General features: G+C 42.2%; 1 protein-coding gene across 2 annotated transcripts in view; it reads left to right on the top strand.

Annotated features, from left to right (window-relative positions):
• SCLT1 (sodium channel and clathrin linker 1) overlaps positions 1–26283 on the top strand; it is a 365290-nt gene that overhangs the window by 131327 nt on the left and 207680 nt on the right. For both annotated transcript variants that reach the window (XM_082270326.1, XM_082270327.1), the window contains exons 7-8: positions 18255–18390; positions 19013–19135. In XM_082270326.1, coding sequence (XP_082126452.1) covers positions 18255–18390; positions 19013–19135 — 259 coding nt within the window. The remainder of the gene's footprint in view (positions 1–18254; positions 18391–19012; positions 19136–26283) is intronic.

Genomic DNA, 26283 nt, shown 5'->3' with positions numbered 1-26283 from the left:
TTCTTCTTTTTGATCCACTCCTTGGGTGGTTTGCTAATGTGCTTCATATCATTATCATATTGAAAGATCCATGTCTGGTTGTTATCTGTGTCCAACCTTTGGACAGGTGGCCTAATATTCTCATTAGGCCCCCTTTATGCAATGCAGAATTCATAGTTGACTCAGGTTTTGCAAGCTGACCAGGCCCTGAATCAGCAAATGAACCCCAAACCATAACATTAACAGTACCATGCTTCAGAATTGATATGAGAAGGTTCTCCTGAAATGGTGTCTTCACTTTGCATCAAAAGTGTGCTGTTATTGTCACTTAACTCTTATATTTAAACCCCCATCCTTGGGAAAAGTAAGTCTTCCTTGCACATGTTTATGCCTAGAGAACCAGATAAAGCAGTTTTACTTACCTGATCCTCTCATCTCGCATGCTCCTCTATGCTGCTAGATTGCTCCCTGCTGCCTTTTCTCCTCTGCACCCCCACAGTCGGATGCCCCTTACGTCATCAAGACTGATGCAGCAGAGATCATATCCCTGCTTTGTACTCGAAGACACCAAGGGACAGTCCACTGTCAGAATGCAGGGGAGTGCGGTTTTTCGGGGATTGGGTGAGTAAAAGTGTTTTTACTGTCCCCTAGATATGAATGGACTTTTACTTTTTCTGGAGTTGGGCTTTAATTCATCAGTTCATAGTACATTTTTGCAGAAGGTCTGGTATTTGCCTTTATGTTCAATGGCAAACTGCAGTCTTGCACTCCTGTCCCTTTTGAGCAGCAAAAGCTTTTTCATGGCACACCATGTAGATGCATGCACTTTGACAACAATCATTAAAACAGGTACCTGCATGAAGGAAAATTTGGAGTTCTTGGAGACTTCTTTTAGTATCAGTCAGCTCTTGTGATAAATGTGTTGTGCTGACCAGTCCTGACCAGATTAGCTGTCCATTCAAATATCTCTTCCTTAGCAGTCTCTTAAGGTCTGCTGGAGAGAAACATAATTGGATGAAGACGCCAGCTGAGTCTGTTGAAGGCAGTAAGAGGAAAATCCTCCGTCTTTTCTTCTTTAGTGATCCCACTGTTCAATGTACTGTTCTGGCAAGTCACAGGGTAACAGGCTGCAGGGTGCTGATCTCTCTGAGACTGTGATGGGATTTTACACTGTCGGGTCATAGGGGAAAGCTGGTCATTTTAAACAATTGATGATTTGTTTTTCCTACCCTTTCTTTTTTTTAACACTTTTATTGTCAGGTAGAGTACTAATACAAGTAATAAACACACATACAAGTAATATATACTTTAGGTATATGTATGATATTCACATGTAGTTTAATGGACATGCACTTAACATGAAAAAATATATCTATGCCATGTCCACTTTAAAGAGGCACAGTCAACATACCCATGCAGGATAAGGTGACAGGGTGATATTTACTACAACTAAAAAGTGCATAATCTGTTGCAACTCTGCATAGAAACCAATCAGCATCCAGGTTTTATTGTCAAAGCTTAATTGAACAAACCAGAAGTTAGAAGCTGATTAGTTACCATGTACAGTTGTATTAAATTCTGGGTACTCCAGTTTTAGTAAATCTACCCCACAGTGTCTCTAAAAAGGACATCCCCCAACCCCCTGATACTTACCCTACCTGCGCTCCCTGGCAGCTCTGCTCTTCTGCAACAAGCACTGGTAGTATTGTACTATTGTAGTATCAAAGTGAATAATAGCAAGAATCTATGTGTACAAATTGCCTGAGAACACCGTGTACTGTAATGCTCCCGACCTTGGTGACATCAAAGAGCACTTGAGCTTGGAATCTAGACTTTATGGCATCCATTGAAAATGATTTATGTACTGTAAATATATTTATTTGTTTTCATTACATGTTCGCTTTTTCAGTACCAGCCAATTTTTTTTTTCCTTGAAAGACATAATAACTTTAAGGCTCCGTGTACACGGGACGTTGTTAAAAGTCCCTTTGAATGCTGAAATTTTTAGGACGTTTGAAACGTCCGTTCGGTCGCGTTTGTACCCGCGTTTAGCGGGCGTTTAGCAGCGTTTGCGGGGCGTTTGCTTTTAGAACCGTTCCTAGAGGTCAAAAAAATAATTCCCCTTTAAAATGGAAAAACGCGAACGCTAAACGCGGGTCATCGCGTTCGGACGCGCTTGTGCGTTTGGAACGCCGGGAAACACACGTTCGAACGCAAATAATTGCGTTCTAAAAACAGTCCCTGAACGCAACTGCCTGCAAATGACTGTAAACGACCTGGTGTACATGGACAGATAAGATAAAATGTAGATGGGTTCAGGGGCTTCTGAAAAAAACGCCCAACTGCTCCTAAACAGCCATTTCCAGCGTCCCGTGTACATGGAGCCTAAAATTGGTCCTTAATGATGACGATAGTCTATGGTTGTGGTCTTGTTTGTGTGATCAGTGTTATGAGACACAACACATTTACAATGCATGTTAGAAGATGTCCTAATAATTCTAATTTCCTCACATTGAAATCCTGCTTTTTAAGTTATTTGGACTGATTACATTGTTTGGTATTGCATAGAGACAGTCTCTTTTATTTCACGCTAATGCAGAATTCATCTTAGATTGTACTTCATGTAATTATTTTAGTTCACCATTGATATATGGTAGTTACTATAGTTGCTCATACATTTATTTTCCAATCTACTGTAGTCATCACCTTATTTTGATCCTTATTTTGTTATGTACTAGGCTGTCAAGTTTAGATTGGCCTCCTCTTGTCAACCGCAAGTGAGCACGGTAGAATTTAGCTACTGCAGTGTGACCTTACATTGGGATACAACAGCTGCGTATTAAAGGGCTTATTTAGAAATAAATGGTTCAAAGAAAAGTGATATTTTGTTTCATATAACAACCGAATACTAGCTTTCAGTTATTGGATTTATAAAGATTGTGCTAACTATCGTAGACCCCCAGATTGTTAAAAAGATGACACTCTCTAGCTATTGATCAGAAGTTCACTGCTGTGTTTCTTGGCAACCGTTTTAGTTTAGTGTAACTCGGATAAAACATAAAGAAGAGGACTGCTTCTGTTTGGTAAACTAATTGAATGTATTCAGCGGTGTTGAATGAAATTGGAAGACACAAAGTTCTCTGTCCAAATAAATAAAGATCCATAAAAAAAAAAAAAAAACAGAAAGTGGGTTGAAATGCAACAGTCAGTCTAACTTTAAGGCCTCATGCACACTGGAAGTTATAAAAACGCCAGTAGCTTTGTAGTGCGTTTTTTAGCATTTTCTAGCTTTTTTGCATTGGTGTTTTTCAGCGTTTTTTGGCGTTAGCGGTTTTCTGCGTTTTTAGCTAAAAGTCACCTTTCTGCTATTTTAGTAACTCTGACTTTCCCACAATGCAATGCTTGCCTGAATTGCAGATGCGGGGGAAAAAAGGGTCCTACAACAATTTGGTGCAAATGTGAACCCTTTTTTCCCCACATCAAAATCGCATCATATGGGTGTGGACACCAATGCGATGCGATTCTGTCAAGCTCACTGCATTTTGCGATCCGTTTCGGGATGTCGTTCATGGAACATTAAGCCCCCATTCACATCGGGCAGATTTGCCAAATCAGAGCCTCTTGCCAGCAACGTCACTGTCCAAATTGGTGCAACCCTGACTTTGCAGCGCCGCACCGATTTCCAAAAGTAGTTTCTGCTCTACTTTTGGCGACTTCAGGGCGATTTCAATAGACATCTGTGCATGAACCCGTACAGATGTCTGTCAAATCGCCCCCGTAGTCGCACTGACATGCAAGTTTGAAATTGTGCTCGTTCAGCTGAATGATTTCACACCTCAGTGTGAACTGGTGCTGTTTAACGTCACTGTCCAAATTGGTGCAACCCTGACTTTGCAGCGCCGCACCGATTCCCAAAAGTAGTTTCTGCTCTACTTTTGGCGACTTCAGGGCGATTTCAATAGACATCTGTGCATGAACCCGTACAGATGTCTGTAAAATCACCCCCGTAGTCGCACTGACATGCAAATTTGAACTGGTGCCGTTTAACGGCAATAGGCTCCGATTTGACATGACAAATTGCATGCCAAATCGGCACAATGTAAACAGGGCTTCATGTTCCATGAACAATACCCCGAAACAGATTGCAAAATACAGTGCGCTTGCCAGAATCGCATTGCATGGGTGTTCACACCCATGCAATGTGATTAGGTGTGGAGAAAAAAGGTCCTACAACATTTTGGTGCAAATGTGATGCAATTTGAGCCATACAAAATATATGGCTCAAATTGCATTGCACAGACATCACATGTGATGTGCACAGGAATACGTGCGTTTTTGGTGCAAATAACATGCAGTGTTCAGCATTCACCAGTGTGAACCCAGGCTATGTTCCATGAACGACACCTCTAAACAGAACCCAGGCTTAAAAAAAAGCAATGAAATCAAAAACGTCAAAAAACGCCAGTTAGCAGTGTTTTTTTGGTGTTTAACAGCGTTTATCGGCATTTATTGACGTTCGAGTGTCTGATGTCAAAAACAGCAGCTGTAAAAACATCCAGTGTGCAAGAGGCCTAAAAACAATTTGTTTGGTCATTGTGACTTTCATTGCACATTTTGCCTTTTTCGCAAAAATGCAACTTTTACTGTGACATGCACATAATATTGTACAATAGGAGGGCAGAGTAGACAGAAACAATTTTTTTCCAGAAACTATGGATGTTAGTGTATTTTCAAAAGGGTATATTTTTAGTGTATTTTCAAAAGGGTATGTTTTAAGTGCTTATTTGATGACCACAGTATACACTGCCAAAATTATCTTGCAGAAAGGCAACAAGGCATGTCACCTGTGCAAAATCTTTATTACTCCAAATCCATCCAGATAAGGGGAACGAAGAAGAGAAGGCAACCTTCCTGCACAATATTGGCTATGAATTTGATCCTATACTTTGCTCAACCATGTGGGTCAGGGAGTGAGAAAAAGTGGGCTAGGGATGGATTGTTCCAGAGGAGGTTGTTCAGGGAGAGCGGGGCATAGGTAGGGATTCCAGGCCTTCAGTGCTAAGAATTTCCTTTTTAATAGTTAAAGTAAAACTAGCCAATTATTTTCCCTAGTTTTGGGTAAAGCAGGGAAAGGTTAGAACCCCAGTCAGGCTTTCATCTTTGTCCATGTGTCCATTGAGAAGGTTTCCCCTCATTTCCTGGCCTTTTGCTATAACAGATGATAGAAAGTAGGGGTAATCCCACATTTGACCTTTATCATCTAAAAAGTGTCCCTATTGGGAGATTTTCACTCAACTTTTTCTGTTGTGAGGCATAAAAGTTTAGATAACCGCTCACTCTTTTTTTATCATTGGTACCGGGACAGAAAATGGAAATGCAGTAGACAGCAGTAGATCTAGGTTAATGGCAGTAATGATCGGTATCCTGAGGCCATAAGATCTAGGTTGGTAGCTGGGAAACTTAAGTTATTTTTTTCAAGATGATGATTATTTATAAGAATAATGTGAAAAGGCTAGCATGTAGCATGACATATTGGGCATGTGAAATGGTAATTTTTTTTTAGGTCCACTTGAGCTATTTAGGGGTCAGTCCATCTAAAAGGCATACTCTAGTTTTATAGGTGGAGCAATAAGTATGTCTTCTAATGTTTCTAATAGCCAGATCATTCATCTTTAATGATTAAATACTGTTCAATATTCCAACCTAATGTGGAAGTAAACCCTCCTATCTTTTTCAGCCAAGGAAGCTGCCATCTTGGCCTCTGTTTAATCTTCAACTGCCATGATGCTGCACATGTAATCTGTTATGACACCAGCTATTGGTTGATTAATGGGGTTTGGAGCATAGAAATTCGCTCGGTGCGCTGAAAACTTCACTGCGCTGAAAAGCGCACTTGTGGATATTAATACGCGCCAATCGCCATTAATCCCTCGTACTGGTAAAAAGTACAATGTACAGCTCTTTTGTATAAAGAAATCCTAGCGCGCTCACATCCCCAGAGATACAGACAAACAGGCTGTTTCAGTTTGGATGCTCCCAAGTTGTCCGGTGTTGAACAATGAGCTTTGTTTATAGGGCAACAAAAGAACAAAGACAGAAAGTGATGGCTACACCACATCAGTCATCAGTTCCAGGTGTACAGTCACATGACATAAGTTACTCACATTGAATCAGCCATTGACACACTTGTATACATTCAAATGTACAATAGAAATGGGAGAGCATGTAAATGAACCACCTGAGCTGTGTGCAGGAGTCTCCAGCTATTCTGTGACAGTGGAACTAGCGTGGATTTTCATGAACGCGGCCATGCCAGTACATATGCAAGCACTCCCGTCATAACCTGCTAGAGTAAATCCTATATAATATAATCCATAAAAACTATATTTGATAGTGATTATGCTACTGTTCCATTGATCCGTTTACATTATATTTGTTCAGTTAACCTATGGATATTTTCCATTTTGTATGTACTATAGATAAATTGTTGTAAAGCAATTTAGGCCTCCATGCTATTTACCAATAAATTTCTGTTGCTGTGTTAAAGTTTACTCATGGTCAAAGAACTCTCATTTAACCCGATTCTTGTATGAGGTACCATAAATCTCAAAATAGACCTTACGGGTAACAGGGGCACTACCTTATAAGCTGCAGAACCACAAAAAAAGGTAGTAGAGACCTGTCGACACCGTACATAAAGAATTTTCCCGTCGGTCACGGGCACTAAGCAGTAACATAATAGACTGAGGGATTGCTCCCCTAGTCTGTACGTCACAACCATCCTTCCAGCAGATATAATCCAGGCTGTTGGTGTCATTAAAAAGACCTTGAGTTTCATTGGTGAGATTGACTGTTTTACCTGTCCCACAGGTTGTAGATCCTATAAATCTATTTCTGGTTCCAAAGCTAAGGTTAAAGCACATCTGTGGACTACCTAGTTGTCCTGATACCCAAATTGGATTGGCCAGCAAAGAGCAAGAGTCAGGACTGACTTTAGAACTATAACTGATGTTACCGTCTAGGAATGTGTCATTAAATTCTTCAGACAAGTGTCCAAATATTTCTTCATGCGAAGGTCGTATATAGCATGCACTGCTGCCATTGCTGGGGTGTGTGTATATATATATATATATATATATATATATATATAATATACATCCGTGGCCAAAAGTTTTGAGATTGATACAAAAATATTAATTTAAACAAAGTCTGCTGCTTCAGTTTTTTATATTTTTTTGTCAGATGTTACTATGGCATACTGAAGTATAACTACAAGCATTTCATAGGTGTCAAATGCTTTTATTGACAATTACATTACGTTTATGCAAAGAGTCAATATTTGGAGTGTTGACCCTTTAATTTTCAAGCCCTCTGCAATTCACCCTGGCATGCTGTCAAACAACTTCTGGGCCACATCTTGACTGAAGGCAGCCCATTCTTGCATAATCAATGCTTGGAGTCTGTCAAAATTTGTGGGTTTTTTTTGTTTTGTTTACCTGCCTCTTGAGGACTGACCCCAAGTTCTCAATGGGCTTAAGGTCTGGGGAGTTTTCTAGCCATGGAACCAAAATGTCAATGTTTTGTTCCCCAAGGCACTTATCACTTTTGCCTTATGGCAAGGTGCTCCATCATGCTGGAAAAGGCATTGTTCGTCACCAAACTTTTCTTGGATGTTTGGGAGAAGTTGCTCTCCCTTGACTGAGAAGCAACCCCACTAGGGTTGCACCGATACCAAGCATTTGCAAGAGTACTTGTACTTTCTCTTGGGAGATCTATAATCAACTGCCGGGCTGGGCGACGGGCTGGATAATCTAGATCCAGTGGTTCCCCCAGCCCAGCCAGCAAGTGCATACAGACCGCAGCTAGGTTGGCCGCGACATAGCCTCATGGACAGAGGCTGGCCCACAAGTTAAACGTCTCGCAGAGTCGCATGCGACCAGGCTTTGGTCTGAGTCACAGCCGTCCCTTGGCCGACAGCTCCCCGACTTCAGTGGCAAGGATTCTGTCTGGAGCATTACCCGCACTATAGAAGGGTAACTACAGTCGTCACCCCCCCCCCCCTCTCGGCATTTTTTTTTTGCCATGGACGCGGGTAACCTCCAGGGACGGTCAGACCTGCCTGCAGGTTCCCTCCTCCAATCCTTAAAAATCCCTCAGTGAGCTGGGCTTCCCCCTCTCCCTTTCTCCCCTGTCTGGACCTGAAGTCTGGTGGGGGTTCCAGGGCAGAGAATGCAGCAGAGACCCCTGGAGTCTCCCCGCTATCCCCACTCTGTAGGGGTCCCTGGATAGTGTGTGTCCTGCCCTGGTAGTCTAGAGGGGTAGCAGTGTAGGAGACCCCTAGGTGCATGCCCTACTGTTTTCAGTGGGGATTTAGTGCGCGGGGTCCCAGTGCAGAGTGCACAGCAGAGTCTCCCCTAAACGTGTGTCCTACCTTCGGGGAGAGGGTGCAGCGTTGCAGAGGGCTCAGGAAAGATCCTGGCAGCATGCTTCAGCGTTTGTAGCTGATGGTGGCCATTTTCCCTTAGTCTGGCTGGTCTCCGGTTTGTGGCCATGTTTGTGTAGCTCGATGATGTCAAGGGGGCCATTTTCCCTTAATCTGGCTGGTCTCTGGTTGGCGGCCACGTTTGTGTAGCCCGATGATGTCACGGGGGCCATTTTCCCTTAGTCCAGGAGACGCTGGAGATGACCAAAGCCTCATGGGGATGCCGAGGCTCCTCCTCTTCCTCCTCAGTTTCCTCTTCCTGTCCCCAGGTGATATGAACAGGGATGGTGTCACTGCAGTGCATGAGACTTAAAAAATGAAGGATGCCGCTGATGTAGCCACGGACATGGCTGTGTTGTTTGGAACGCATAAGTCACCTCGCGCTCCAAAGGGGTTTCCTTTTGTGCCTTATTTTGACAGGTTTTTCTGTAAGGAATGGGAATTACCAAAATTACCCTTTTTGGTCTCCAAAGATATTTGCGGAACGTTACCCTTTTGAGGAGTCACTTTTAAAAAAGTGGACTAGTCCACCAGTGGTGGCCCTCCTGACAGGAAAGCAGTGGTGACCCAGCTGACAGGAAAGCAGAGGCTGTGGCACGCAGCATGTTTACTATGGCTGGTTTGAAATTGCAGCCAGTCTTTGCCTCAGCCCTGGTGTCTCAGACCCTAACTGAATGGGCCAAGCTTTTACGCCAGGGCCTGAGGGGTGAGCAGGTCCCCACTGCTTATGTTGATTTAGCGGACCAGTTGGTCCATGGGCTGCAGTTTATTTGTGATGCAGATTTGGATACAGCTCCTGTGCTGTCCAAACCTTCTGTGATTAGGGTGATTAGGCGTGTGCTGTGGCTTAAGAATTGGTCCACAGACCAAGCCTCTAAGAAAGCTCTCATTGATCTGCCCTTTCAAGGCGATTGCCTGTTTGGGGCTACCCTTGATGACATCTTTAAGGGTGTCACAGGGGGGAAGAGTACCCTCCAGCCATAATCTAGGAAAGGGAAGGAGCCTTGTCGCGGACTGGGGCCGTCCTTCTCAGCACATAGAAAATTATTTCTTGCTTCTGGGACAGAGAATAAGGGAAATAGATCTTTCACATCTTACCCGGGAGCTTCCAAGCATCCTTGGTCTGGTAAACCTAGAGATAGCTTCTCAGGACCCGCAGACAAGAACCCTTCAGCATGAAGGCCTGCCTTCACCCATTATTGGGGTGGGGGGACATCTTCGCTGGTTTCCGGCCTTGTGGACCTCTTTCATGAGCTTCAAGGGGATCCACTAAATTATTCTTTTGGGGGTACCCAGAAAGGAGGAAAAAGCTTGTCCTTTTCAGTTTTTTTAGGTCCTGAGTCTCCTTGTGTGGATTTAATTCCTGCAAAGGTTCATGTGATGTCTGAACTACCTAAGGTCCCCCGTATCCCTGTCCAGGGAATTTATTTACCTACGTCTGATTCTAATTCTGACCTGGGCGGTTCTTCCTCTGGACAAACTTCAGGAACCACAGGTCGTGATTCACCAGCTGCTGTCACACAGATAGTTCTCTCTCCCATTTTGCATACAGGTTCTGAGTCTGGTGGTATCCAGCTTCAAGACAGTTCTGTTTGCACAGTCCTACATGCAGCTCCTTTGGCAGCTTCGGCTCCACAAGAGGATATCAAGGTTCGTGGAGCGATCACGGGTTCCTCTGGCAGATGCCACAGGCGTCAAAGGGCCATGGTGAGGCCAGTATCATCCTCGGCTCAGGCTTCTTTCGCAATTCCTGGGAGGAATCAAGGGTGAGGATCTTCCATTCAGTCTGGTGGCCATAAACGTCCCTTGGAGGCTTCCTCTCAGGGAAGACCAATTTTCCCAAGAGCTGATCTACCATCCTACTTTACAGTTGCTGGTTTAAATGGCTTAGCTATTGAAAGCCAGGTACTGAGGGATAGAGGTCTGTCTGGATTAGTAATCCCTACTATGGTGAAGGTGAGGACATCGTCTTCCAGCAATTGTACGTGGAAAGCATACATTTCTTGGTGTGAGTCGATTGGCGCTCATACTTGATCCTATTATGGGGCCCTGATCTTAACCTTTCTTCAACAGGGCTTTGATCAGAAGTTTACCTTGAGTACCATCAAGGGCCAGGTGTCTGCCCAGCCAATCTTCTTTCAGCGACCCCTAGCCACGCACTCATTAGCTTCGTGCCTTCATTCAGGGGGTTCGACATGTGACTCCACCTGTACAGTTTCTTTTGCCACCATGGGATTTAATTTTAGTACTTTCGGTTCTCCCGAAACCTCAATTTGAGAATACAGTCGGGAGATTCCCTTGCCTACGTTATCCCAGAAGGTGACATTCTTGGTGGTTTATACCTTGGAATTGGGGGCATTATCCTGTCCCAGTCCCTATTTAGTGGTTCATAGGGATAAAGTGGTTCTTCTTACCTGTCCATCATTCCTGCCCAAAGTTGTCTCTGACTTCCATTTAAATGAGGACATTGATTGTGTTGCCTTCCTTGTGCCCAAGCCGGCTCATCCAAAGGAATTTGCTTTGCATAGCTTGGATGTGGTTCATGCAATTCGGTGTATCTGGCCGCTACTGAGTCCTTTCGGAGGTCAGACTCGCTTTTTGTGCTTACGGACAGACCAAGAAAAGGACTGGCTGCTTCTTCGGCTACCATCTCCAGATGGATCAGACACACTGTGACTCAGGCCTATTCCATTAAAGATCAGGTTCCACCTTTCCCTTTCACAACGCTTTCTACTCGGCCGCTGAGTGCTTCTTGGGCCATCCGTCATCAGGCATCAATAGCGCAAGTTTACAAGGCGGCCACTTGATTGTCGGTGCATACCTTCACAAAAATTCTATAGGGTAGATACTTTGGCATCTGCGGATGCTTCTTTGGCCGCAAAGTTTTGCAGGCTGATGTTTAAGAGGGGTTGTTTCCCTCTTGAGGGGTGTTTTTCCTTTAAACTTTTATTTTTCAGACGGGGCTCCTGTGACCCGGTTAAGAGCATTTATGTTTAACCTTGGGTTACTTTCCCCACCCCTCATTTTCCTTTTGGCACCGCTTTTTGAAGTCCCAGTATTTATGATTTATGGAGTGCTGTGTCAGTCGAACGAAAGAGAAAATGGGATTTTTGTACTTGTGCGTCAAATCCATTTCTCTGAGTTCATAGACAGACACAGCACCCACCCCTCTATGGAGTTCTGATACTTCTAATACTGCTTGCTACTAAACAGATTACCTAGAGCAGAGAGGGGGGTTTATATACCAAGCTGAGGACAGCCCATGGGCGAAGCCAGATGTTTTTAATTCAGTCCGTCGTTGATGAACTCAGAGAAATGGATTTTACGGTAAGTACAAAAATCCCATTTTTTTTTATTGGTCTTATGTAATATTCTAGTTTTCTGAGATACTGAATTTGAGGTTTTTACTAGCTGTAAGCCATAACCATCAAAAATAAATGCTTAAAATACATCACTCTGTGTTTAATGCATCTATATAAAATCGGAGTTTCACTTTTTGAATTGAATTACTGAAATAAATTAACTTTTTGATGATATTCTAATTTTATGAGATGCACCTGTATGTATGCCAGTGTGTGTTTATATGCGCGTGTGTGTGTATATACTGTGTGTGTATGTATATATATATATATATATATATATATATATATATATATATATACACACATACACTGTATACACACACCCGGTATTTCTGTGTGTATATTATAATATTAAAAAAATGTTGATACATGGCAATGGATGCACTCGGCATTGAGTGGTAGCTGAAGGGTGCACACAACACAAGTGGCAACATAGAACAGCGATGGTTGAAAAAGACCAAGTAGTCATTTAGATTAATTTTTTTTTTTTTTTACCTTTTTGTCTGACTCTATTTTCTTGTTTGCCCCAAGCATGTTTTAATTCACTTACTGTTGACTGATATACTACCTCTGCTAGAAGTCTGTTCCAAGCATCAACTACTCTTTCAGTAAAATTATATTTTCTATGTTTTTTACCTTCCCCCTGCTAGTTTTGATGTCTAAAATGAAAATGGCATTTTAGTCATAACACTATAACTAAAACTAATTTGAAAATTTACATAAAAATTAACACTCCTCTGCTGGCCATTTCTAAATCGGCAACACAATTCCACTCAGAGCATGTAATAATAGCATATTAAAGTTTAAACATGTATTGCACCTTCGCATAAGTAAGGGGCATCTACTAAGCTACTTTAAGAGAAAACATTAGGAAAAAGGCTTCTCTTATATTTTTTCTTAATAATTAATGTTGATAATACAGTATATTCAGGTAATATGTGCAATGACATTACAGCCAATAGAGTTTACAGTTTTTTGGGTTTTTGTATTTTAAAGTTGCACTTCTGTTTGGCAAAAAGCTATATTTTTGTTTATAAAACTCGGTTTTATTTAAAAAGACGTTATATATCACAATGGCTAAATTTGTGTCTGTAGTGCGTGTTCAAACCTTATTACCATAAATAATATGTTATTACATTTTTACTCCAGTATATAACTTGTTTGAAAATTCTAGAGAAATGTTTAAATCATGAATTACAGTTAACCTAAACCTATCCGATTTTAGTTGACTAAAATGTATGAGATTTAAGTCGATTAAAATGTACTGGAGATTTTAGTCGACTAAAATATGACTAAAACTAAAACAATTCAGATGACTAAAATACGACTAAAACTAAAATAGATTTTAATCGAAAGACTAAAACTAAAATGGCATTTTAGTCAAAAGACTATCAAAATTTGCTGCCAAAATAACACTGGTCGTGTCCCTATGTTCCTGATCTTTATACTGCCTTCCTAAACTTTATTAACACCCTCAATGTATTTGAAGGTTTTAGTCATGTCCCCCTTTTTATGCTGTCTAAGGGATGAAGCAATCCAGTGATTCCTTTATTTCTGTAAATAAAGTTCGGCTTTAACTGTTTCTCTCTGTAAACTGAATTTCTACAACACTGGTAAGGAAATGCTGGAAAGCATGTGAAAAGGAGCCTAGAGTATAACCTGCTGGCTGGATAAAATACTACATTTATAATAATGCGGTTGTGAAGGATTTTTTTTAAAATTAAAATAATAAATGGTATTGCAGAGAGCAGCCCCTAACCTTCTCTTCTCAGCCGGCACTCTCAGCTCCTCCTCTTCTGTGTGTGCCCCTATAGGAAGCCACTCGCTATGTGGGCACACCTGCATGCTTGGCACAGTCCGGCTCAACTCCACCCCCTGCTCCCTTCCCACAGGATCTGATTGACAGCAGCAGGAGCCAATGGCCCCTGCTGCTGCCTTTGTGCCCTGTGAGGAGAGGAACACAGACCAGCACCACTGCAGACAGGCACAGCGCTGAATCGAGATAGGACTCAGGTATGTATATAGGGAGGGGAGGGGCAATAAAATCACTGGGACATTTTTTACCCTAAAGCAGGGAGTGCATTAGGGTAGAAATAGTCTTGGCTTTAAAACCACATTAGCCCAGGTTCATACTGCTCCAACTTCCGATTCAACATTGCCCTGAAAGGTCAGTCCGACTTTGATCTGACTTAATGTGACTTTTTACACTCTATAGCAATGATGGCGAACCTTGGCACCCCAGATGTTTTTGAACTATATTTCCCATGATGCTCAACTATACTGCAGAGTGCATAAGCATCATTGTAAATGTAGTTCCAAAACATCTGAGGTGCCAAGGTTCACCATCGCTGTCTGTAGCATTGAAGTTGATCAGTTAAGACAGCTCTCATAGGGAAACATTAAATTTCAGATATCATCGGACTTGTGCCCTCACAAGTCAGATCCCATGTCGCACCAGTGTCAACCGGGCCTTAACCTGGAAAACAAAAATATTTATAAAATTGGAGCTCCATCCAAAACGGGTAGCACTGTTTGTTCCCACCCTCCACTGCAATATTTGGCCATTTTTTTTTTGGGGGGGGAGTGGGTACCTGGTTTTGACAGGTACCTGCTCCCACTTCCCGGTAAGATCGCCGCACGGCCATCTGCGACATGTCCGGCCCCTCCTCCTTCCCCTCACTGCCTTCTGGGACCCGTGTGTGTCCTAGAAGATGACGGGACCATTCAGAAAGCGCAGCGCGACTCGGGCCTGAAGGCTTCGCTGCCAGTTTCCCTTACTTGCAGTGCCAGTGGATGGACAAATCGGCTTGGGGTGCCAACATCATGGGATCCCTGGACAAATAAATGTCCTTATATTAAAGGATAAATCCACCCTAAAACTTAAAATCCCTGCATCTATAGATCTCTATGTTCTAACACTAACCTATCTAGCCCTGTAGAAGAAGAAATATGTATACTTGCCTTTTTTGAAGCTTATCCGATCCAATTCCACGCTGAGCTGTCAGCCACGGCTTCGCTGTGAAGGCGGGTGCAGAAGACACAGCCAACATTGGAAGCCCCATAGTAAGTCTATGGGTGACGTCACATCCCATTCATTTCACAGCCATTGTCGGCCGTGTCCTCTGCAGAGCTTCTGCCGCTGGAGACTGGGTCGGATCGGCTTCAAAAAAGGTAAATATACTGATTTCTTCTTAACAGGGCTAGATAGGTTAGTGTTAGAACGTGGAGATCTAAAGATGCAGGGATTTTAGTTTTAGAGTGGATTTATTCTTTAAACGTTAGCAGCTACAGTATTAGTAGCTGCTGACTTTTAATTTGTTTTTTCTTTTTTACAAGCTGGAACTCCGCTTTAAATGTATATACACTGCTCAAAAAAATTAAAGGAACACTTTGAAAACACATCAGATCTCAATAGGGAAAAATATCATGCTGAATATCTATATTAATATGAACTAGGAACGAAAGGATGCCACATCGTTTGATGGAAATTAAAATTATCACCATACAAAGGGCTGAATTTAAAGACACATCGAAAATCAAAGTGAAAAAATGATGCAGCAGGCTAGTTCAATTTGCTGAAATTTCATTGCAGCAACTCAAAAGGGTACTCAGTAGTTTGTATGGCCCTCCATGTGCTTGTATGCATGCCTGACAACGTCGGGGCATGCTACTAATGAGACGATAGATGGTGTTCTGGGGTATTTCCTCCCAGATCTGGACCAGGGCATCACTAAGCTCCTGAACAGACTGAGGTGCAACCTGGCAGTGTCAGATGTACCGAAACATAATGTCCCAGAGGTGTTCTATTGGATTTAGGTCATTTAATGGAATCAATTTCCTCCACAAACTGACTGTATTCTCTCGCCACATGAGGCCAGACATTGTCATGCACCAGGAGGAACCCAGGACCCACTGCACCAGCGTAGGGTCTGACAGTGGGTCCAAGGATTTCATCCCGATAGCTATTGGCAGTCAGGGTTCCATTGTCTACCCTGTAAAGGTCTGTGCATCCCTCCATGCTGAATGATGTTACAGGAAGCATAACGTTCTCCATGGCTTCTCCAGATCCTTTCATGTCAATCACATGTCCTCAGGGTGAACCTGCTCTCATATGAAAAGAACAGGGCGCCAGTTTCGGACATGCCATATCTGGTGTTCAATGGCAAAGGCCAATCGAGCTCCATGGTGCCAGGCAGTGAGGACATCGGGCCCTCGGGCCACCCTCATGAATTCTATTTCTGATTGTTTGGTCAGAGACATTTACACCAGTGGCCTGCTGGAGGTAATTTTTTAGGGTTCTGGCAATGCTCATCCTGTTCCTTCTTGCACAAAGGAGCAGATACCAGTCCTGCTGATGGGTTAAAGACCTTCTATGGCCCTGTCCAGCTCTCCTAGAGTAACTGCCTGTCTCCTGGTCTCCTCCATGCTCTTGAGATTGTGCTGGGAGACACAGCAAATCTTCTGGCAATGGCACATATTGATGGAGTTGGAAGGCTTGTGCAACCTGTGACACTGACCCTAGCCAAATGCAAAACTAGTGAAAAACAGCCAGAAAAGATGAGTAGGGAAAAAATGTCTCCACATGTAAACCCGCTTCTGTTTTGGGGGTTGTCTCATTGTTGCCCATCTAGTGCACCTGTTGTTAATTACATTAACACCAAAGCCGCTAAAACTGATTAACAACCCCCTCTGCTACTTAACTGACCAGACCAATATCCTAGGAGTTTACTTGATGCTATACTCTGAATAAAAAGTGTTCCTTACATTTTTTTGAGGAGTGTGTATGTTTATATTATATATGTGTGTGTGTGTATGTATATATATATATATATATATATATATATATATATATATATATATATATATATATACACACATATACACTGTTATACAAGCTGTACACTCACTACTTTACATTGTAGCAAAGTGTCACTTCTTCAGTGTTGTCACATGAAAAGATATAATAAAATATTTACAAAAATGTGAGGGGTGTACTCACTTTTGTGAGATACTGTATATCTATATACTATATAGATCTATACTATATAGATATACTACTATACTATATATATAATTTTTTTTTTTTTTTTTTATTCCTGATCATAATAAATAAATGTATACAAAACAACTGTATGTTCCTTTTGAAGCTGGACTTCAGCATATTGCCTTTAACTGAGCTTTTTTTCCCCCTCTGGATTTCTACTTTAAAGCAGAGTTCCACCCAAAAGCGGAACGTCCTCTTTAAAGCCTCCCGACCCCCTGACGTGCCACATATGGCATGTCATTTTTTTTGGGGGGGGGGGCAGGTACCTAGATTTGACAGGTGACAGGTGCCTAGGTGGCTCGAGTGGAAGTTTTCCCCTCCCCCTCCCTCCCTGCAATCTTCTGGGACTACTCCCAGGGCCCAGAAGATTGTCTGTCCACTCAGGACACGCAGAGCGACTCGCTCATGCGCAGTGCACTCCCGGCTGTGAAGCTGCAAGCTGTCACAGCCGGGTGCCCACACTAGAGATGCCAGAACCGCGTGGAGAAGAGGGAGAGAACCGAGGCTCCCGCCGGCTGCATCTAGGTACCTAGATTTGACAGGTACCCGCTCCCACTTCTGCTTGGGCTGCCTAGGCGGCTTGAGCGGAAGTTTTCCTCTCCCCCTCCCTCCCTGCAATCTTCTGGGACACCTCCCAGGGCCCAGAAGATTGTCTGTCCACTCAGGACACGCAGAGTGACTCACTCATGCGCAGTGCAATCCCGGCTGCAAGCTGTCACAGCCGGGTGCCCACACTAGAGATGCCGGAACCGCGTGGAGAAGAGGGAGAGAACCGAGGCTCCCGCCGGCTGCATCGCTGGAACATGGAACAGGGGAGTGTGTGTTTTTTAAAAGTCAGAAGATACACTTTTTGTAGCTGCTGACTTTTAATAAACACCAAAACGGGTGAAACTCCACTTTAACTTTCCACCACCTACAGTGTCAAACATGTCAAAACCCTTAAAAAAAAATTTCAGATTTGTTTGTCATAGATAAACCAACCAGCTCATTTTGTTTTTATTTCATCTTGTTACTATGTGTACAGCTTATACAATATTGTCTCTGTTTCCTATTTCTAGAAGCCATACAGATATGGGATCTTTCTATTTGGCAGAGAGCTTTATAATTGGCATTCTAACTGCCTTTCTAACTAGGCAACTTTTGAGTCACTAGATTTTCATGAGTCTTGCACTAATGAAGCCATCATAACACACTGTACATAACATCAGATGAAGCTGATAATGTGAATAATGTTATTGTGTAATTCCCTTTCAGATCCTGCAACTGTGGAAAGTTAATTAGAGGTTCTGTAGCACAGACCGCTACAAAACACTACTTGTAAAGTGATGGGATGGGAGGAGGTTATACTATGCAAGAAGTTTAAGAGTTTTGCTTCTTTTTCTCATAGACTTCACCAACAATTAAAAGAGTCCCTGGAGAAGCAGCTGGAATCTCTCCCGACTGATGCTGCCCTGGCTAGCGAGACATTTACAGAACAAGAATTGATTAAAAACCTCCAAGACCAACTGCAACTTGCAAATCAAGTAAGCTGGAAACCTTTTGCATTATTTCCAACCCCCCCCCCCCCCCATTAATTGAATTCACGGCCCTGATGCTATCGCACCTATGAGTATGTCCCTTTTTCCCACAAAGCCAAACCAGGATAAGCTTAAAAAATCAAAGAAATAAAGCTTCTTTATTACTCTGGTAAGAGCTATTTTAGCTTTGCTGGCACAGCTTTCTTAAACTACACAGATGTACACTAACTCACGAAACATCTGTGACCTATTAAATTAGCTCTTCATATATGGTGTTAGAATAGAAATTCTATCTGGAGTACACAAGGTACAGCAAAATACTGTTCAGTCCTTCAACCTCTGACAAAGCTTTCAAGGAAAATAATTGGAGCAACAGTGCCCCCTGCCTGAAGGCAATATCTTAGCAGGTAACTTGCAGCGTAATGGTTTAGGAAATCACTGCAATGCTCTCTTGTTTGTCCCTTTTTATGGGTAATAATATAGTATTTTAAATTGGGCCGAGCAGAAAAATTCCTAGGAGGCTTTGCTATAAACACTTAATGTACTAGTGTTTTATGAAGGATGCTGTAAACTGATATATTGCTCAAAAGTGAAAGAAAACTTAAACTGTGGTTTCATTTTTTTGTAGGAAAAAGAATATGCCTTAGAGCTCGGGCAGATGGTTTCACAAGAAATGGATCGCTTGCAGCAGCTGTACCAGGAACACATGACTAATGCACGCTTACACGTGGCAGAGAGAGAGAAGCAAAAGGTATCCAAGAAGAAATTACTCCCAACTAAATGCAATAGCAAAGACAAAACTTTATAATAAAGTACTCAATGGGGTGGATTTCCTAAGGCAAATAGACTGTGCACTTTTGCAAGTGAAGTGCTCCTTTTTCCTAAAGCTGGATACACACTATCCAACTTTTATGGTTAGATTTCCTTTAGATTTACTTTTTCTATGTAGTGCAATGGCCTGCATGATTGCATACAAATTGAAAGTGTTTAGGTTTGACATCATATTATATGGTTTTGGTAAGTCTAAAGGAAAAAGTCTTCAGAAAATCTTATAGTGTGTATGGCCCATTAGGCAATAGGGGTGGATTTTCCTAAGGCAATGGGGTGGATTTTCCTAAGGCAAATAGACTGTGCACTTTTGCAAGTGAAGTGCTCCTTTTTCTAAGGCAAATAGTCTGTGCACTTTTGCAAGCAAAGTGCTCCTTTTTCCTAAGGCAAATAGACTGTGCACTTTTGCAAGTGAAGTGCTCCTTTTTCCTAAGGCAAATAGTCTGTGCACTTTTGCAAGTGAAGTGCTCCAGAGCTTAGTAAATGTGGGAGAGTTCTGCTGACTTACATCATCCAAGCATCTGCATGAAAAGATGCTGTTTTTTCCTTGCATGTAATTGGGTATTCATTGTAAAGTGAAACTTTACCTTATTTACTAAGCTCTTGAGCAACTGCCCTTGAAGAATAGAAAAGACACCACAGCATACACACTTATGAAGCGTACAAACACATCTAGACTTAGAGCCCATTCACATTAGCGCGACTTGTCAGGCGACTTGTCAGCCTGACAAGTCGCGCTCGATCGTGGTCCATTGATTAGCACAGGACCCGTTATAATAGGAGCGACATAAGTCGCTCCGACTTAGAAAAAGGGTCCTGTACTACTTTGGGGCGACCTCGGAGCGACTTGCATAGACTTCCATTATGTGAAGTCTCTGCAAGTCGCGGTGCACTCGACTTCACAGGTCGCCCCCCCAAAGTCGTGTCGCCCTAGTCTGAATAGGCTCTTACAGTTCAGTATTTTTCTTCACTGGTAGTAATAATAATAGAATATCATGAACACTTCCAACCCAGCAGATCCAACTTTTATACGGTTATCTTATACAATATTGTTTGAATGTATTAAGCCATAAGCATAGGCAGCATTTTACTATTTTCTTCAATCCATAAGCTGTAACTTCTTTCTCTGCTGGTGAAAATTGTACATTAACAAATGACCATACCAGATATTATTGAAGCACGTTGAAGAAATGCAGATACGTATTGTATGATTTATGTTACAGTGGCAGTGTAGACATTCAAGGAGATGGTTAGTTCAATGGAAAATGACAGAAGCAGTTCAATTTATCAGTTTTCAGGACAAGATCGGTTTTATTAAAGAGAAGAACATGAGTCTTCATGGTGAACAATCAGTTTGAAATGGTAGATTTCCTGAGACGTTATCCCTACAATTTGCCTCATGGTTGTTACCTAAAGATAGCACAATTGGGGCTTAGTTATAAAATGCTGCTAAGTGCGATTTGCGTCTAATTAGAGATATATAGGCAATTCCATTTTGTAACACCCTTCTGTGTAGATAACACTGTGTGAGATATATCTAAAGCCCAAACTTTAATTTGACTTGTTTTGGATTGAGTAGGGAAGGGTTAGACCATTTGGCGGGATTTTATTCCTATTTGTGGCCCTGCTGAGGAGATTCTCCCCTTAATTTGTCCTGGTGATCATTGTCATTAGGACAGAACGTGAGGAAAAATTGAATATGTTGCATTGTCACCAGTACAAGAAATCAGAGGGAATCTTTTAACTACTTGCCACCCGCTCACATGGGGCAACACAGGCAGGCTGGACAACCTACCTGTTCGTGGCAGCCTGTCTCTCGAGTTCAGGCCCGGGCCCCCTGTCGACCTGTGCTGTGATTGGACACAGCACAAGTTTGGCAGCAGATTTCAACCAATGATTTTGACTGTAATCAGCTGATTGGCTGTGTCCAATCACACACAGAACTCTGTATTTTCAAACACACAAAACTCTGTGTGCATAGGAACAACAATTACCATATTTTCCGGCGTATAAGACGACCCCCCTAATTTTCAAGTTAAAACATAGGTTTTGGGCTATACTCGCCGTATAAGACTACCCCCCCCCCCCCTTCCGAAGCAAGGCAACACCATTGAAAAACGTCAAATTTCTCATAGATCTCCAAGGTACCCCAAGTACTGTAATACATGTAATCTCTCATAATATCTCCAAGGTACCCTAAGTATAAGTATTACCAGTAGATGTAATCTCAAGACGCTGGCTGTGCGGGAATCCTGTACCAGTATACCGTATGTACCGTAGCTTCGGCTACATACAGTATACCACGCTGAGCCAATCACAGTGAGCGATGTATTCTATTATTGAATGCAAAGCCTGCTCGGATTGGCAGAGTCAGAGAGGTGGGCTGACGTTACTCCGCCAATCCGAGCAGGCTTTGCATTCAATAATAGAATACATCGCTCTCCCTGATTGGCTCAGCGCGGTACACTGTATGTAGCCTGAGCTACGTTACATACGGTATACCGGTAATACTTATACTCAGGTTACCTTGGAGATATTATACTCGGCATATAAGACGACCCCCCATTTTTGGGGGATTTTTTTGAGTTTCAAAAGTAGTCTTATACGCCAGAAAATACAGTAGGCTGTGTCTTCCCCCTGAAAAGCAGCAAGAAAAAAACAGCCAGATCAGAAAATAAAAGCAGCACGTATTAAACATTGTTAGGATCACTGTGTTAACCCCTTGATTGCTTCTAGATGTTAACCCCTTCACAGCCAATGCCATTAGAACAGTATTATCAATGATAACTGTATTAGTGTCACTAGCGGTGTCAGTGTCCCTCCCACATAGTGTCTGTTAGCACCAGATTGCCTGCCGCCCTGTTACACTCACACTATAAGTTGTTGCTCACCACCATTATAGTTGTGTAAATTCTAGTGTATATACACCATAGTTTGTAGACACTATAACTTCCTCACAAACCAATCAGTATGCACTTATTGAGATTATTTATTTATTTTTTTTTAACAGTCATGTAGCAGAATATATTTTGCCTAAATTTATTAAGAAATTACATTTTTTTTAATGTTTTATAACATAAAGTAGAAATAATTGTTTTTTTTACCTTTTTTTGTTAATGTAAAAAAAAAAAAACAGTGGTGATCAAATACCACCAAAAGAAAGCTCTATTTGTTTGAAAAAAAAATTATAAAAATTGCATTTGCATAGTGTTGCATGACCACGTAATTGCCAGTTGAAGTAGCACAATGTTGAATGAAAAAAAATGCCCTGGTCATGAAGGGGGTAAAACCATTTGAAGGTCAAGTGGTTAATGGGGATACTTGCTCCTGTGACAAAAAGGCATTTTGCCAAAATGTCTTCTCACTTCCTGAGACAACTGTACCATACAGTAGATACAGTTGTCCCTTTATCAATTTCCCTATGACCCCCCCTGAGTGCAGCTCATCAGCACTATACATGCCTTCCTCATTGATCCACATATCGCCTATATGTGGCCCTGCACACTCATTGAATACGTCCTCTTAGTGTGCATGCAAGCAACAACCCCATTCATTCTTAAAGCCGAGCTCCACCCAAAAGGGGAAGCTCTGCATCTTTTCTTCCTTGGCCCCCTCCTACTTCCCCCACCGTCGGGCCATTCACAAAGCGCAGTGTGCTTCACACATGCGCAGTAGGGAACCGGCTGTGAAGCCGCAAGGCTTCACTGCCGGTTTCCCTTTCAAGGAATGGTGGTGGCAACTGGGGTGCTGACATTGCGTGATCCCTGGACAGGTCAGTGTCCTAATATTAAAAGGCAGCAGCTACAGTATTTGTAGCTGCTGACTTTTCATTTTTTGGTGGGGGGTGCTGGAGCTTCGCTTTAGGGAAGCCATCATGAGTATGAAATCCTGTGCAGTTCCGAGTCAAAATGGTGTAGCTTAGTACATAAACACAAGATTTTCAGGGTGATAGGTCCTAGTCTAGATGTTTTCTTTTTTTCCCATTGCAATTAAAGATAGTTGAAGAATTTCAGGTATGGCTATATTATACCGTGCCTTGAAAAAGTATTCATACCCCTTGACGTTTTCCACATTTTGTCATGTTACTGCCAAAAACGTAAATGTATTTTATTGGGATTTTATGTGATAGACCAACACAAAGTGCCACATGAATGTGAAGTGGAAGGAAAATGATAAATGGTTTTCAAAAATTTTTACAAATAAATATTTGAAAAGTGTGGTGTGCATTTGTATTCAGCCCCCTTAATCTGATAACCCATAACTAAAATGTAGTGGAAGCAATTGCCTTCAGAAGTCAACTAATTAGTAAATAGAGTCCATCTGTGTGTAAATAAATCTCAGTATAAATACAGCTGTTCTGTGAAGCCCTCAGAGGTTTGTTAGAGAATATATGTGAACAAACAGCATCATGAATGCACAGGAACACACCAGACAGGCCAGGGATAAAGTAGTAAAGAAGTTTAATGCAGGATTGGGTTATAAAAAAAATATCCCAAGCTTTGAACATCTCACTGAGCACTGTTCAATCCATCTTCCAAAAATGGAAAGAGTATGACACAGCTGCAAACCTTACTAAGATGTGGCCGTCCACCAAAGCAGCCAAGTGGCCCATGGTAACTCTGGAGGAGCTGCAGAGATCCAAAGCTCAGGTGGGAGACTCTGTCCACAGGACAACTATTAGTCATGCACTCCACAAACCTGGCCATTATGGAAGAGTGGCAAGAAGAAAGCCATTGTTGAAAGAAAGCCATATGAAGTCCTATTTGCGAGAAGCCATGTGGGGGACACAGCAAATATGTGGAAGAAGGCGCTCTGGTCAGATGAGACCAAAATTGAACTTTTTTAGCCTAAAGCAAAACGCTATTTGTGGCGGAAAACTGATACTGCACATCTACCTGAACATACTATTCTCACCGTGAAACATAGTGGTGGAAGCATCATGTTTTGTGGATGCTTTTCTTCAGCAGGGACAGAAAAGCTGATCAGAGCTGATGGGAAGGGGGATGGAGCCAAATACAGGGCAATCTTAGAAAAAAAACCTGTTAGAGTCTGCAAAAGACTTGAGACTGAGGCGAAGGTTCACCTTCCAGCAGGACAACAACCCTAAATATACAGCCAGAGCTACAATGGAATGGTTTATCAGGGGTGGGGAACCTTTTTTCTGCCAAGGGCCATTTGGGTATAAAATCATTCGGGGGCCGTACAAAATTATCACCTTAAAAATTAGCCTGTTATATTTGGTCAAACATTTAATTAACTCACCCCTAATGTGATGGCTGCAACTGCTTCTCTTTGGTGAGGTGTGTGATGTTAGATGGTATTGATGATGTTGCTTCTCGCAACAGGTTTTCCAGGTTTGCGTTGGTCAATCTGGAGCGCAGTCGACTTTTTTGTGGGGGTAAGTTTTGAAAAGAACTGCTGGCGGGTATAGCTGGCTGCTACTGCTGGTGGGTACAGCTGGCTGCTACTGCTGTGGGTACTGCTGGCTCAGGAGGGTACTGCTGGGTTGTACTGTGCTGTGAGTACTGCTGGCTGGTACTGCTGTGGGTACTGCTGGCTGGTACTGCTGACTCAGGCTGACACTGCTGTGGGTACTGCTGGCTGGTACTGCTGTGGGTACTGTTGGCTCAGGCTGGTACTGCTGGCTGGCACTGCTGTGGGTACTGCTGGCTCAGGCTGGTACTGCTGGCTAGTACTGTGCTGTAGGTACTGCTGGCTGGTACTGTTGTAGGTGCTGCTCACTCTGGCTGGTACTGCTGGCTCTGGCTAGTACTGCTGGTTCTGCTGTGTGTACTGCTGTATGTACTGCTGGCTCTGGCTGGAAGAGGTGATGTTTCCTGTATTGGTCACAGGCGGAGTGCATTTGATATCACTCCGCCTGTGACTCACTCAGACTGTCATAACGGAGCAGGAACTATACAGGAAGCATCGGCTCCATTCTGACAGATCAGCTGAGAGACACAGACTCAGCTGCATGGGGGGCCGGACCAGATGACTTCGGGGGCCGCATACGGCCCCCAAACCATAGGTTCCCCACCCCTGGTTTAGATGAAAGGGGTATGAATACTTTTTCAAGGCACTGTACATATTTACATTGGGTGAATGTTATTCGAAAATTTCATCTGCTTTAAACAATCAATTTTAAAATGAATATAATTCCCATACAAAACCACATACACTGTCCGAAAAGTTGTAAGTTCGAGAAATCCTGCCCCTTAGAATCTTTTCCTAATTGTGATCAAAAAGGAACAGAGATTTGATCCCACTAATGACTAGAAAATGTATATGTGTATGGCCTGGATTACACTAGAGTGGATGACTGTTAGTAGGGATGCAGGGAGTAATCTAGCAAAAGAAAAATGAATAGTTGTTAATGACTACTAACATTCAGTAATTAGGTGTGCATTAGTGATGTCATAAAATTAACTATACATCTCATGATTGTCCCACACTTTTTATGTCACTAACCTGAATTAGAAGGTAAGGGCAAAAAAGGTCCTTTTTTTCTCAATACTGTACATGTTAGAAGATTTCAGTATTGTTTAATTAAAATGTAATTATTGCTGACACTGGGCCAATTGGGAAATTGCCTTGAATAAAATAATTTTATGGTCATTAAAGGAAATGCGCGGAAAAAAAAATCTCACTGCATTAAAATGATGTTGCCTTTGTGGTAGTTCATTCAAATCCGATTCACAGTGCACAGATTGCACAGTGTTGGGTGCTAATATATTTTTTCAAATAAAGTCAGGGATGTTTCTATTTAAATGAATGTTCTTTAACCCTTAAAGGTTAACAAAGGATTAAATGCTTCTCTTTGCCAATGGCAGACATTTTTCTTTATGATATAGTGGTGTTAGTGGCCTAGACTAAGGCATATTAAAAGCAATCACCAATTCACAAACTAGCTATCTCTATTTAGAAAAATGTGAAGAGAATTATGTCTTTTAAAGATATTCTCAATTACTCTGAATCTGGAAATTTTAGACAATTAGCACCCTATCTGATTTCTATACTGGTATACCTTTCATGTCTCTGCACATTTGTCATGGTTTAAAGTTAAAGGTAAAG

Source organism: Pelophylax lessonae (genome assembly GCF_965119305.1).
Source record: "Pelophylax lessonae genome assembly, chromosome: 1".
NCBI classification, from domain to species: Eukaryota; Metazoa; Chordata; class Amphibia; order Anura; family Ranidae; genus Pelophylax; species Pelophylax lessonae.
The sequence above is the reverse complement of the archived record's forward strand: the minus strand, read 5'-3'. Positions and strand labels throughout refer to the sequence as shown.